A 15,173-nucleotide genomic window follows, 5' to 3' on the forward strand; every position below is an offset into this window, starting at 1 on the left:
TAGTTTTTAGCCAAACAAGCTATGGAAGGTTTTTTAGGTAACTTTTTCCAAAGTTGAATACGTGGTCATGCAAGTCAGGTGGTCTGGGATTTTCTCACATCATTCCAAAAGGAGCTCTCTTATTATTTCTATAATTTTAGCCTTCTTTGAGATTGTTGGGCTAACCTCAATTCAAACTTTTTGTTTCTCCTCTTCTCCACTTGATCATCATATGATACAAGATCTAAACAGTTCCTAGGATCCTTAGGTACTGACCTACTGGGATATTGTCCCTTACTGCCCGTGGATAGCGACTCAAAATATAGAAAAGAATAACAGTTAGTTAGTTTCATCAAAACCATTGTTGTAAGTTTCCCATCCATTGATAGTTTGTACTTGCTGACAGCACTAATGAACCTCCTTCCCACTAGCCATTCCAAAAATGAGTCCGCCCATCCAATATAAATCAGTATGTCACCTATGTGACTTTTCCATTCTTTGATTTGATATGGGAAATTACTGGACTTCTGATAAATGGTGGTCTGTTCAAAATGATGTACGTATAGATGCGCTAGACAGGAGGGCAGGCACAGCCATGCAAATTCATCCTATTTGTAAATAATAATCAAGTCTCAAAGTGTAAAAAAGAAAATGTGAAGACTAGTATAGTGCATTTTATGATGCACTACCTTGGGTTTGTAATAAGGCAGGGTTGTGTAGTGGGTCAAAAAGACTTGGTGATAGAGGGATTGAGTCTACTCATATCATCAGTAAATGTTGGTTTGGCTAGCTCACAGTACCATGTCTAAATTCTTAAACCTCCACAGTTGTAGATGCTGTTGGTAACCTCGAACATGACCACTCTGATTCCCAAGGAAGTTGTGGAAACAAATCTAACCCTTTCATTCGTCACTTTAGCATGACCAGCCCGCCGCTGTTCAACGTCTACATGGCCCCCCTCGCACAAGTGGCCCGCCAACACGACCTCAACATCATCTCCTATGCCGACGACGCCCATCTCATCCTCTCCCTCACCAAGGACCCGCACACCGCCAAAACCAACCTCCACAAGAGAATGAAGGCCGTCGCCGACTGGATGAGGAACAGCCGTCTGAAGCTAAACTCGGACAAGACGGAGGTACTCATCATCGGACCCACCCCCTCAGCCTGGGACGACTCCTGGTGGCCAGCCACACTGGGAACAGCACCAACACCCACCGACCATGCATGCATGCAGGTCAACGCCGTCTCCTCCTCCTGCTACAACACCCTCCGCATGCTCCGCTGGATTTACAAGTGGATCCTGACCGAAACAAGAAGAACGGTGACGCAGGCCCTCGTCAGCAGCAGACTGGACTACGGCAACACACTCTACGCAGGAATCCCAGCCAAACACCTACGACGACTACAACGCATCCAAAACGCCTCCGCCCGACTGATCGTCAACGTCCCCCACCGCAGCCACATCACCCCCCACCTGAGAGCCATACACTGGCTCCCGGTCGACAAGAGGATCACCTTCAAGCTCCTCACCCACGCACACAAAGCACTCCACAACGCCGGACCAGCCTACCTGAACAGCAGACTCAACTTCTACACCCCTACCTGCCAGCTCCGCCAGCCTCGCCCTCGCCGCTGTCCCCCGCATCCAACGAACAACCTCCGGCGGCAGATCCTTCTCCTACCTCGCCGCCAAGACCTGGAACACCCTCCCTACCCACCTATGGCAGACCCAAGACCTACTCGCCTTCAGAAGACCTGGCTCTTCGAGCAGTAGCGGCATCCCCCACCCCTCAGCACCTTGAGACCCTCACGGGTAAGTAGCACGCTTTACAAGCACTCTGATTGATTGATTGACCAAAGTTCTTACAAAGAAAAGAAACAATAATGCATTTACAAATTTTATTGGAAAAATCTAATCCTTGTAAATAAAACAAGAACTGAGATTATTAAACAGATAAGATACATTGTTATTATGAACATTATCAGAATGGTGAAAAGCACAAACAATTCAACCATGTTAATTGTTCCTAATGTTACTCCTATCGATCAATATACTCCTGCTCTAACGAGGGCATGATGGAACAATCCAAATGAACTCCGAGCAGATCCCTTGATAAAGCAGTATTCTCGAAAAGTGGGTGGTTAAGTGGAGCAATTTTACATTTGGTTGAATAAAATCATTATTAAGATGGACAGAGTAGCCAAACTGCCACTTAGTGGTGGGGGTGCTTCTATCCGAGATAGGGACAAGTGCATCTCCTTCCTCCTTCCTCTGTGGCCCTGACTGAAATTGACGATACAGAAAAGGGGGTGGTGATGAACAGAGTGTCTGAATTAAGCAGACCACTCTTACCCAGTCCAAAGATCAGGGCTTGATCCATCACCGTTATTTATCTCACTGCCCCATCCCAGCTCAGAACCTGGCTATATGCAAATTAGTCTGTCCCTGGCCCAGTGCATCATGGGAACAGGGCAGACCAAACTACCAAGCCAATTCTTCACCAGAAAGGAGACAAGCTACCGGGGACCGGTTTCTGGCATTTCAGCCTCTTCGGCCCGGCTAGCTTGAATCCTGATGGAGCAGTGAGAAAGGGACTCATGTCTGAGTATACCCTGCCACACCTATAGTGGCCAAAAACGATACAGAAAAGGGGGTGGTGATGAACAGAGTGTCTGAATTAAGCAGACCACTCTTACCCAGTCCAAAGATCAGGGCTTGATCCATCACCGTTATTTATCTCACTGCCCCATCCCAGCTCAGAACCTGGCTATATGCAAATTAGTCTGTCCCTGGCCCAGTGCATCATGGGAACAGGGCAGACCAAACTACCAAGCCAATTCTTCACCAGAAAGGAGACAAGCTACCGGGGACCGGTTTCTGGCATTTCAGCCTCTTCGGCCCGGCTTGCTTGCATCCTGATGGAGCAGTGAGAAAGGGACTCATGTCTGAGTATACCCTGCCACACCTATAGTGGCCAAAAACGATACAGAAAAGGGGGTGGTGATGAACAGAGTGTCTGAATTAAGCAGACCACTCTTACCCAGTCCAAAGATCAGGGCTTGATCCATCACCGTTATTTATCTCACTGCCCCATCCCAGCTCAGAACCTGGCTATATGCAAATTAGTCTGTCCCTGGCCCAGTGCATCATGGGAACAGGGCAGACCAAACTACCAAGCCAATTCTTCACCAGAAAGGAGACAAGCTACCGGGGACCGGTTTCTGGCATTTCAGCCTCTTCGGCCCGGCTTGCTTGAATCCTGATGGAGCAGTGAGAAAGGGACTCATGTCTGAGTATACCCTGCCACACCTATAGTGGCCAAAAACGATACAGAAAAGGGGGTGGTGATGAACAGAGTGTCTGAATTAAGCAGACCACTCTTACCCAGTCCAAAGATCAGGGCTTGATCCATCACCGTTATTTATCTCACTGCCCCATCCCAGCTCAGAACCTGGCTATATGCAAATTAGTCTGTCCCTGGCCCAGTGCATCATGGGAACAGGGCAGACCAAACTACCAAGCCAATTCTTCACCAGAAAGGAGACAAGCTACCGGGGACCGGTTTCTGGCATTTCAGCCTCTTCGGCCCGGCTTGCTTGAATCCTGATGGAGCAGTGAGAAAGGGACTCATGTCTGAGTATACCCTGCCACACCTATAGTGGCCAAAAACGATACAGAAAAGGGGGTGGTGATGAACAGAGTGTCTGAATTAAGCAGACCACTCTTACCCAGTCCAAAGATCAGGGCTTGATCCATCACCGTTATTTATCTCACTGCCCCATCCCAGCTCAGAACCTGGCTATATGCAAATTAGTCTGTCCCTGGCCCAGTGCATCATGGGAACAGGGCAGACCAAACTATCAAGCCAATTCTTCACCAGAAAGGAGACAAGCTACCGGGGACCGGTTTCTGGCATTTCAGCCTCTTCGGCCCGGCTTGCTTGAATCTTGAATTGAAACATAACTGAGGAATGATTGTGAGAATGTACACCCGCAATTCTTAGGGGAGCAGTGTTTACAATGTGACAGCAGTATTGGGGAGCTTCTAATACTGTGATGGAAGGTTTAAATACAAACGCATGTTCGAATTTTGATACAGTTGTGCATTCACTTTGCCCAATAAACACAACTTAAACTTAAAAACCAGAAAATACGCCTATGGTAAGTCTAAATCACATTAGAAGGGCAAAAGATTTCAGGAAACTACAAAACTGGCACAAACACTAACTTATGAAAGAAGTTAATTTTGGCAGTTGGTCCCTCCAGGAAGAATATACCAGCAGGCCTGACGGTGCAGAACCCACACCCCTCTGCCAAGGCGTTCCTGAGTCAAGAGCATTTAGGTTGAAAAACTACATATATAGTCTAAAAGTGAAGTTGCAGTCTGCCAGGAAGTGGCTTCTGATGATCAGTGCATGGCCTTACTGGCGATAGTGCACAGACAGTCTATTTGGTTTCCATCTTCCTCAGGCCCTCAGTTTATAGTGGTCCCTTGGGCTTGCCTATACCTTAACCCTCTGCCACTGTCATATCCAGCGATACTAGAATCTAACTACACAGAATCTGCAGGCATAGAACCCCCATCTCAGAGCATATAGTGAGAAAGGCAATGATGGCTTCTGTTGCAAAGCTTCCACAGAGCAGAGAAGATCACCTCACCATTCCCTAACTGGTGGTCTTCAAAACAATTGCCAGTGAATGGGGCTTGGAATCAACACTATGACTAAGATCAACTCAGGATCCATTGCATCCCAAAGACTATTCCCGCTCCACCAAGTGTAAAGAGTTGGAGGCAATCAGTTAGGCCCTCATAATCTTTAAGCAAATTCCTGGGTGGTTCACTCTCTTTATCAGCAGGCTGTGGGTCCTTAAAGGATCTTCCGGTAGACTCTTGTCCACTTCAGTTTTATCTTCTGTTAGTTCGAACAGTTCAAAGCTTACATTTGAATGAGCAGATGTTGAGTAGGCAGGGTTGCAACAGCTGAAGTGGCTTTCTCTGGACAAGCTCCAGGCATTCCCAAAATGAGAGTTATAATAGCTGCTGTTCTTGCTTTAGGGCTGAGTGTAAAATGAGAGACGTGGTTACATGTAATTGAGTGGCTTCAGTGGATCTATAGTTCCTTAAAAACGGTTTCCATTTATTTTCCAACTGCACACTGGGTTTCCACTTGTGTTTGGGTGTTTCCACACCCTGTGTTCAGTGGGCATTTATCAGGGGTTTTCAAGAGCCCTGAAGTGCCCTGTACTTCACAGATTAGCTGGGGAATAGGCTGCTTAGGGGATTTTCAATGAACAAACTAGTGTTGCCATCCCTCTATCCTCTTCCAAATCTCCCTTCTATTTCGTCTAATCTGCAATGTTTTCAGTCTCCTAGATCCTTTATTAAATTCCTAACTTTGAAGGTTTTCTTCTTATTTGTATTACATTATCATCCGACTTGGGGGCCTTCATGTTCAGGTATTTTCTGCCACTACATGCTGGGAGGGGGGGCGTAGTGATGTCACCTCTCCCCAGCTCCTGTTCATAGGAAGAGTCACTCTGAGACCTTCTGGATGTACCTAGAGCAGTAGATATAGATTGTCTCGTCAAGCAAGATCTAGGCAGTGTAATGGTTTGTGTGTAAACAATTAATTATTTTGCAATTGGAAGGAAGAGGCTACCTTAACTTTTAAAAGGATAATTAGGACTATCTCCCTTGGTTATTAAGTGGTTGCTGTGTTATCCATATGAGCTGTGCAGGGGGAATCTAAAAGAGGATTTTCTTGGACTGACACCAAAGGTTCATGTAGCTCAGATATATGTCACTTCTAAGTCGGTGTTCACTTTCAACTTAATCCCAAATTATTGGAGACATAACATCTCTGCTATATAGGATATGGGTTTCCACCTCCGTCAACCCAGTACGATTTTCTCAAGAGATTTATTGTCGTTTCTGCTTTAAACTGGATGTTTTGTAGTTGTTTTAGCGGACCTTTGATTTCTTGATTGTGGGCCTGAGGATCATATGGAAACAAGGGTGTTTGGGTAGATACTTATTTTTATAAGGATTTAAGCAAAGAAAGGGAAATAATGTCCAGATTTCTTAGCGGTATGGTCTTTACTCCAAGTATCCCTTCCTTATCCCAATACTTGAGTTCGCCCTCCCTCTCTGGGTTGCCATCTGCTTCAATTATGAGGACGCCTCATCAAGTAAGAGTTAGGGGACAGCATCCAGACTTACAGAACTTCACTTGGCAGGGGGGAGGGACCACTTGGAGGAAAGAGGAATTTGCTAAGGAGGCAGTTTTGTTTGGTTTAGCTAGGATCGCAAAGTAAATATGAATGGACCTTATTTGGGATGAGGAGGAGAGATCCAGGGTAATGAACATTACTGGCAAAAAAATAATGTAATTAGAAATTATCTCCCACAATCGAAATTTACAAAGAAGAAAAATAAATGCAGATATTCAAATCCAAATATTCAAAGTAAAAGTCTGAAGCCAAAATAAATATAACTAAACATTATTATCAATAACATTAATAAGCATATTAAGCATAGTAATATAGGCTTTGTGTAGCCACACCAGGACACCTACTAGGAAATAATGTTATACTTTCTCATCCTGAGATGTACCTAATGGTGTACATGAAGAAAGAGAAATAGCGTCACACTGGAAGAGGATAACTTGTGGGTTAGACTGATCAAAATACTTTAAATGAAAAAAGAAAAGAAATGTGAATATTTATGTTGACCGTGCAATCTAATATTGAAAAGAGAGGTGGAGTGTTAAGTAGTAAGGCGTTTAAACAACAGCACATTACTAACCTTTCAGCCACGTTCGCTTCAGTAATGGCTTTAGGTGGCACCTTCCAAGGACAGTTTATCCTGCCACCAGGGAGGCGCCTAAAGTCAAACTGACAGCAGATCTTGGGGTCAGGTCCACAAGTATGGGGGACATCATAACTGTAAAAGGGCATCATATGGCAGAAGATGTCTGTGCTCTTGTGAGGATCTAGGAAGGAAAACACAATACAATTATTTGTGATGATATCTCTTTTTACTTTATAGTGGTTTAAAATCTGGTACACTATAAGCAGAAAAGCAACATATAAGCTTGAACATATCCAAGTAGGAACTCAATAATGGGGGAGAGACTAACTTCACAAAGTAACAGCACTGCTGCTTACTATGAAAATGATTTTCTTGCAACATGGTTTTATCGTCTTCGTTGCATTGATTTTATTAGATCTATCCAATAAAGCACAGTTTAAAAAACATATGCTGTCCACAGAGTATTACATATTCTCTGTTCTTGCTGCCAAACAATTTAAGAGCAACCTCATCCTTCGTTTTCACAGACCTTGAAGACTTTTCTATTTAGTACAAGCTTTCAGCCATCCGCCCTAGTTGTCTGCGTCATACACATTCTATCCTGTAATGAGTGGCTTCCCAGCGCCAAATGGCCACAGATGAATGAGCACTTTAAAAAAGTTCCCAATTTAACACAGTTCTATTTTACAAAACTTTTTTGGGTGAATATTTTTATTAAGTTTTACACACAAATCAAGCAGCAACCCGTCAGAGGAGTGGGATTCTTGGCAATAGTACACACAGCAAAATAAGTTATAGGCCTAGTGAGCAATCTGAGATGCAATAATAGTTCAGTTGCCAGAAAGATTAGCCCCAGCCAAGATACACAGCAAATCACATAAGCAAATAGTGTGCCCACAATCAATAAGCAATACTTACCCGTTGCACAAACTACAACAGCGCACTGTAACATACACCTAAGGGCGAATGGGAGGCAATCACAGGGAAGCAGTAAGAGTCACTCCGCCCCCCAGAGGCATCTGCTCGGAGGGAGCAACATCAACATCCGAATACGAAAATACACTTCTCAAAATTTGCCCAGATGAAAGCACTCGGCAGTCATGGCCCACCAGCGGACACGCCGGCAATATGGCATACCAGGCAGGCAGTACTGGCACCTTTCGTATTCACCTAGCCTATTCCCAACGGATTGCCTACCACTTACAATCTGACCAATGCGTCAATTCCAGCGCCCTGCAATAAACATGTGGACCTAGGGGTAGGAGGAGGGGGTGGCACAGGGGGGTGACCTCAAACTCATGGTCAACTGCCGGCGGCCAGGGATTAAATCCAGATCCAGAGATTTGTCAGCGACCTTCCTATCTGTTGAACTAGGATAAAGACCCACCATTATATTCTATTAAACTTCAACCCATTTTAGCATCAGACACCGCCATTTGATGGAGTGGCAGAAATGGCTATTTTACACAATTTGTTTTATAAACATGCACTAGCTATGGTTACGCCCACCCACTTTAGCAAACTAGATTTGAAGGTACTACATTCTTCCAGTGCTTTACGGAAGACTGCACAAAAAGATGCCAATAATGTACCCCCCTGCCATCTTTATAATGGTTTCCTTTACTGAAGAATCCTTAGGCTAAACATGCTAATACCGTTCTTAAATATTAAACAGATGTATTCCCGGAGACTTGTACAATCTAATTATTTCTCTACTAAACTGTTTGGTCTGCCAGGTAATTATAACAAAACGAAACATTAATATTTACTTATGTATTATAGATCATTACATAAGTACGAGAATTAATGTTGTGCACAAGTACATGTGAACTACTAGGAAACATTAGCAATACACTGCTATAAAGGATTTCATTATTCTGCGGTGTACCCTTGTAAAAAAACAAACAAAAAAGCTAATTACTATCCACCGGGAACACTCATCCTTTGCCTCCCCACCCCCCACAGATATCCTTCTCTTTTTTCGTCGTCCCCAGTCACCATCACCCAATCCAATTCTAGTCACTGTCCATGCTGGCAACCATCTCCCTGTAATCCTTAGTTTAAGATGCCATTGGATCTCTTTACATGTGTGTAACTTAATTTTCTGTTCAACACTGCAAATCACAGGAATGACCATTCATTAAGTATTCTCTTTACTCAAAATATCTGTCTGCAGTCCGCTGAACCCATCAAACGCCATGGACAGACAATACACAGGCATTCCTTTCTTAATTCAGGAGCAGACAATCCCAATCATCAAACCTCTCTTTGATATATCTTGATCTTTTACTGGGGCATTTTAAAAATCATCTTTTATCTGTTATAAAAGTACTCACCCCAAACAAAAACACAAGTAAAATCAATTAAGCCATGTAATAACACACGTTAGCATCTCTTTTGCTCTTAGCCTCCAAATCGCTAAAAATTGCCGCAGATGAAGGTAAGACGGCAGCCTTGATCCTGCTGGTCCCTAGTGCTGCCTCTGATACAGTCTACCATGACCTTCTCCTTGAACGACTGTGGGACTTTGGAGTTAGGATCACGGATTTTCTCCAAGACCCGCCCTTACAAGTTTTCCAACGGCCTTTCAAATCAGAGATCATTCCCTGTTGCAAAGGGTTCCACAGGGTTCAGCACCAAGTCCAACTCCGTTTAATGCCTACATGCGGCCACTAGCAGATGTAGTAGCTAATCATGAGGTGAAGCTAGTAACCTATGCCAATGATACTCAGCAGATTATCACTAAGGAACAGAATGAAGCGGAGACCGCTCCTTAACTCAGAGCATGTCTAGTAGATCTGGCCAACTGGATGAAATTTAGTTGTTTGCACTTAAATGCAGGAAAAAACAACATTTTGGTAGTAGGCAAACAACCTTCCATCTGGTCCCATGCTTGGTGGCTGTAGTAATCACTGCAAGCTGGTTGATATATTTCAGGAGTCTTTATTGTAGATCAATAGTACATCAGTAATACAGCCCCACCAGGAGCAGCCAGCAAGGCGCCCAGCCCTTCTCCAACTGTGGTTTCCAGAGACCAACATTCCATATTACATCAGCTCCACAGTGTTTCACTGGTGGAGCAGTGGATGACATGAACAGCACTATAACCAAGATACTACAGTGGCCTCCTGAATTAAGACTGACCCTGGTCCATAAGCCTAAGATAAAAACTAGGGGTGTGGTTTGATACTACACTGTATTTTGATGAATAAATCTCATCCCTGGCCGGCACTTGCTTTGGCATGTTGAAGACTCTGCATGCAATCCTAGATTTGCTACCACAGGCAGCAAAATAAAAACATCATTCAGGCGGTGATTGTTTCCAGCTTGGATTATTGCAATGTTCTATATCTTGGAGCTACAAAAGACAGAATGAGAATGTTGTAGAGAGTACAGAATACCGCAGCCCGTATGTTACTTAACATCCTGAGACGCTCCCCTTTAGGGGCGGCTCTTGCAGAACCACACTGGCTCCCTGTACAGGATAGAGTGACTTTCAAAGCCCTATGCTTCTGCCATAGAATTTTAAATGAGAAAGGCCCTACCTAGCTATTTCCTTTGATTACACCTTATAGGCCTATTAGGGGTCTTAGGTCTTAAGGTACTGTAAGGCTGATCATCCCAAAAATGCAAAGAGCATGGTTGGGAGGAAGATTTTTTTTTTTATGTGTGAGCAGACTGACCTGGACAGAGGTAAACAAATAGGTGTGACCCTAGCATGGATGATCGCCAAAAGGAATATAGCACGATTATGGCAGGCAGACTCAGTCCCCTCCATGAGGGACTGGAATGGAAGAAGGATATGTACTGGTGCATGGTGGCTGAGAAAGTGGTCTATACTAACAGGGGATGACCCAAAACTGGGAGAAGATGTGGAATAAATGGAACAAATTTAGAGGTAACCCATGTATGGCCCCCAATGCCACAGAGGACGTGGGAGGAAGCAACTGAAAACATGGATTGAGGGGGGAAAAAGATGTGGCATCTTGCGGGTAAAATAAGATTGTTAAGAATCCTAGAAAATGTGACTAGGAGAGGTGAAACGATATTATTCTGTAACCATGGTGATGATGAATGTCTTGTTTTCAAAATAAAAAGAATAACTAAAATAAAAATCTTGGTTTTTCAGGATATCCCTGATCATTTAACGGTGTTGCAGCTGGTGGAGTTTCTTTTGCTTACTGACGAGGAGGAAGAATTCTTAGTGCGGGGACACTCCGTTGGAGTAACCAGGCGCTTTATAAACTTCTAATCCAATATAAACTAACAGAGGAAACACTTGACAAAGGCAAAGAAATGGCTACAAATTTGAATGTACTTTGCTTAAATTCTTGAAGGATACCAAATTAGCTTGGAGTTGTCATGTTGCTCTCTGTAAAATGATGAAAACAAAAAACAAAGACTTGAAAAGGGCTCGAACATCTCTAAAGACAGTTTAGGCTAATTAACACACTAAAATCTGAATTTGGGAAAATTACACAAATCAATAGGAAACTTCACTCTGAGATCGTGACCATCCACAATCAATGTCAACTTAGTAAAAGTGTGTTCCTCGTTCAGAAAAAAACAGTCCTGTTGATTCATTTTTGACTTATAATTAAATGTATACTTAATACGCCAGATGCTATTCTCACATGACATTTGCCTAATTATAGTGAGGAAATCACTATGACCAGCTCTTTGTTCAGAACTCTAATTAGGTTCCCTTGATTTTAGGAGCAGGTGTCAATAACCTGGAAGTTGGAAGTACTTGTTTGTTCCATGAAAAATACCTACCTCAGATGGATTGCTATTCCTATTGGTTATCTATGAATTTCTCAATACACAGAACCCCTGGCGTGATCTAAATTCACAAAGAATTCACATGAATCACAAACCCCTAGAACGTGTGGGCAATTCAGATTGATTGGGCCAAATAGGTTTTCTTAGCTTCTAGCTTTTTTTTGCCTGTAACTTTCACGCGAATGGGTCCCAATTTCGGTCAACGTCATCAATCAAGGAAGAAAATTGTAGAGGTAAGTCATTGTAAGGCTTTGTGCTTTTTCTTGGACCACACTATTTCTATTCGGGAGAAACCTGCTGGATCATCTGAAATTCAGTAAGATTTGAAGATTTAAATGTTGCATTGGATAGCCAGTTTTTTTTAAATTACTCGTGTTAGTCAATCTGTGATTCAGAAAAGCAACCAGGAATTAATGAATTCAAAAGAAAGTCAAACAACCAACACATGTCTAAAGGGACAATGAAATTAGCTATGTGATACAACTGTTAAATTCTTGGAATCAGAATCAATAACTACTATATTGATTATGACCAAGGTTGTTGTGTCATTTAAACATAACTAATAATTATGTGTTTTGTATGGATGATGGACTTTAACATTTGAGGTGCTAGGTATAACAAAACGTATCTTTGAATGCAACTGATAAATTGCCTGTCAATGTGAAAATGATTTGCATTTTTGATATATTTGACCGATAATATGAGGAGAAAAAAGCAATTTGAAAAGCTCGGGTGTGAAATTTATACCTGCATAAGTCCCCACCAAATGTAACATTTATTGTTATACTGGAATTCCATCTAAATATTACTGTTGTTCATTAAGGAAATTGACACCCCAGTGGGTTAGAGCAACATCAGGGCCACTGGTATTTTTATACTCTGAAAGTCCACTTTAAGTCTCATCAATTCAATGGTCTGGTGTAAACCTTCAACACAATTACAATGGGCTAGTGTCCCTTACCCCACGACTGCCTCCACATGAACTCCAGGGTCTTCGTAGCTGCAAAGTGCTTCTTGATCGAGTAATGAATTCTCTGGATAATCATGTTGGTTAAGTTGGAGCGCTTGAGCAGGTAGGGCATAGTGGAGCTGTGCCCAAAGGGATCTACAGCCCAACCTGACCGTGGAGTGACACCTGAGGAGAACATGAACAAATACTTTAAGCTCACAAATATTTACTGTTTGGATGCTTAAAAAACAATAAGCAGATACATCAAAGACTTAGGAGATAAATTCTTATGCAGTTTGAAGTTTGTCTCAGTTGGGTCCCAATGTTAACTCTGTGACTCTGACGTCCCCCACCTGCCAAATTAACACATTTCTGCTGGCCCAGCGGACATTTCTAGCACGATCAGGAACCACAGTTTAGACTATTCCTGTCCATGCATGGCAATTTTGATAGACAGCTCCGTCAACATGACAGAGCCATACTTTAAACTTTTTATTTTTATTGGGATTTTCTGTTTGAAAAGAAAAAAACCAAAAAAACAATGTCCCCCTCGCCATGTGAGTTTACCCCTTACAGACACAGGTTGTTCCTGGCAGTGACAGGCATTGAAAATCAGCTGTATGTTTGCTAATCAAAATTATGCGGGTGGACATACAGCCAAACCTCCATTGGCTCTTACTTCTTTGGGCCGTCGTAAGGGTTTTACCATAGCAGAGACGGAGTAGTTGCCGCCATCGTCAAACTATGGTCTGCCCAAATTTAAATCGGTTGGGCAGATCATTCCCTCTCAGCAAAGATATAAATCAGGCCTAAATTCAGAAAGAGGAAACAGATTAATTGCACTAAATTCTAGGGTAAAAAAAGGCACAAAAAGATAATAAATTGGCTATCAGACTGTACCATTTAGGATGAGATAGGAGGGGGTACATGGTACTGTAGTGGGGGAGGAAGTAGTAAGTCAAAGTTGCATCTGTGGCACTAGCCAGAGATGTCATGAGCACCAATCCCTTCTATGGAGACGCAAAGACAGGGAATATGTCTAGAGAAGGACCTTGTTATCCTTAAGGTTATTATTTATTCACTCAAAAACTACAAAAACTGATAACAGATTTGCAGGGATTAATTAGATCCTGCAATGATTTGTGTGCCTGCAAAGGCACAGTTCAGAATGTTAGTTCTCAAATCAACAATTATATATTTAGTAATATCAAAAAATTAAGAGAAAAGATATTCCTGAAAGCAGTATCTTATCAAGAACTTGGTTTTACCTAATCTGTATGTTATATGACATTTGTAGGGCAGTTTTGGATCTTCCATTCCATATGAAGACATTTTATTTATTAATTGTTCTATCAGTACAGCAATCAGCTAGGATTCTCCATTTGGTAATGCAATTTATGGACACAAACTCTTGAACTTGCTTAATTTTGCCTCCATATAAAATTAGTTTATTTTGTGAATTAGTAGGAACATGCTAAATAGAAAATTGCCAAAGTAGTCTCAGAAGCAGTTTCTTAAGGTAATTAATCTTGAACTCTTTTTACTCAATTTAACTTGCAACAATTTTTGGCGCTTTTGGAAAAGCAACACTTTTTGCCCTCTCCTCCTTGGTATGGGTGCCGCTATTGCTGCCTTTACGGTCAATCTGGCATATGCACCTAATGGCACCCTAATCTGTCTTTTTCTACAAAGGTCCATGTGTTTCTTTTCTGGACCTCAACAAAAAGTTGTGACTGCTTCCTATGACATGGTTAGTATTTAGTGCAACCCACACAGCAATGCACAAAAGCATAAGAAAAATATAGAACAATTATGAATGTTACTGGAGAATATTTTTGGTGTTGTAAACCTTTTTACATTAGCACAAGGAATGAATTTGCTTACTGAGATCCACTTCTGTCTGCAAATAACTTTGTTGCTCGAACATGGTCTATGCGCTTCACTGTCACACAGTACAAAATGCTCATATTCATTTTGAAAAGCGAGGCCTTAAAATACAACATTGAGCTCCATACAAAAACAGGAGAAGCGGCTCTTTTAATATTGTGCATGAAATCTACTTGTATTTGACAAGGAAGCAGATCAATTGTGTCTGAATGTGCAAACTTTTACTTTATTTTTAACCGAACATCATAAAGGAATATTATCAATTCAATTCAATTCAAAAATCTTTATTCGGATTTCAAAAATCCATAAAAGCACACTTTAAAACAATTGGCATTTACAATTTCAGTTACAATAGGTGCAATAGACACTATAAGGTACATTATTAGTGCATTTACTACGTCACGCATTTCAAAAGTGCAAGAAAGAAACAATAGACATTAATAATTCATGGGTATTCCATACTTCTACGTACATTAAAAATAACCTTTAAAAAACAGCTTGTCCGAAATATGAGTTCATCATCCTCCAGTCTTAAAAGCATCAAATAAGACTGGTTCAGGGAAATGGGTCTACATTTTTTAAAATATGGTGCTAAAAACCATTTAATGTATTTCATATAAAACTTACACATGAAGAAGAAATGTACATCATTTTGTTTGCTGGTTCCGTCACAGGGACACGGAGTCTTGTCAACTACAGTGTGTCCCAGAGGAAAACAAAGTAAAAATTTTACCGTTCCTGCTTTCAGTCTGAACAATAGAG

The 15,173-nt window shown here is 42.0% G+C and overlaps 1 protein-coding gene across 2 annotated transcripts in view; it reads right to left on the bottom strand.

Annotated features, from left to right (window-relative positions):
• The window catches only part of MAN2A2 (mannosidase alpha class 2A member 2), a 709,606-nt gene that overhangs the window by 489,478 nt on the left and 204,955 nt on the right, over nucleotides 1-15,173 (bottom strand). For both annotated transcript variants that reach the window (XM_078683269.1, XM_078683268.1), the window contains 2 exons: nucleotides 12,537-12,710; nucleotides 6,788-6,974 (listed from right to left, as the gene is read on the bottom strand). In XM_078683269.1, coding sequence (XP_078539395.1) covers nucleotides 6,788-6,974; nucleotides 12,537-12,710 — 361 coding nt within the window. The remainder of the gene's footprint in view (nucleotides 1-6,787; nucleotides 6,975-12,536; nucleotides 12,711-15,173) is intronic.

The sequence above is a fragment of the Lissotriton helveticus genome, chromosome 3_1 (assembly GCF_964261635.1).
Source record: "Lissotriton helveticus chromosome 3_1, aLisHel1.1, whole genome shotgun sequence".
Lineage (NCBI taxonomy): Eukaryota > Metazoa > Chordata > Amphibia > Caudata > Salamandridae > Lissotriton > Lissotriton helveticus.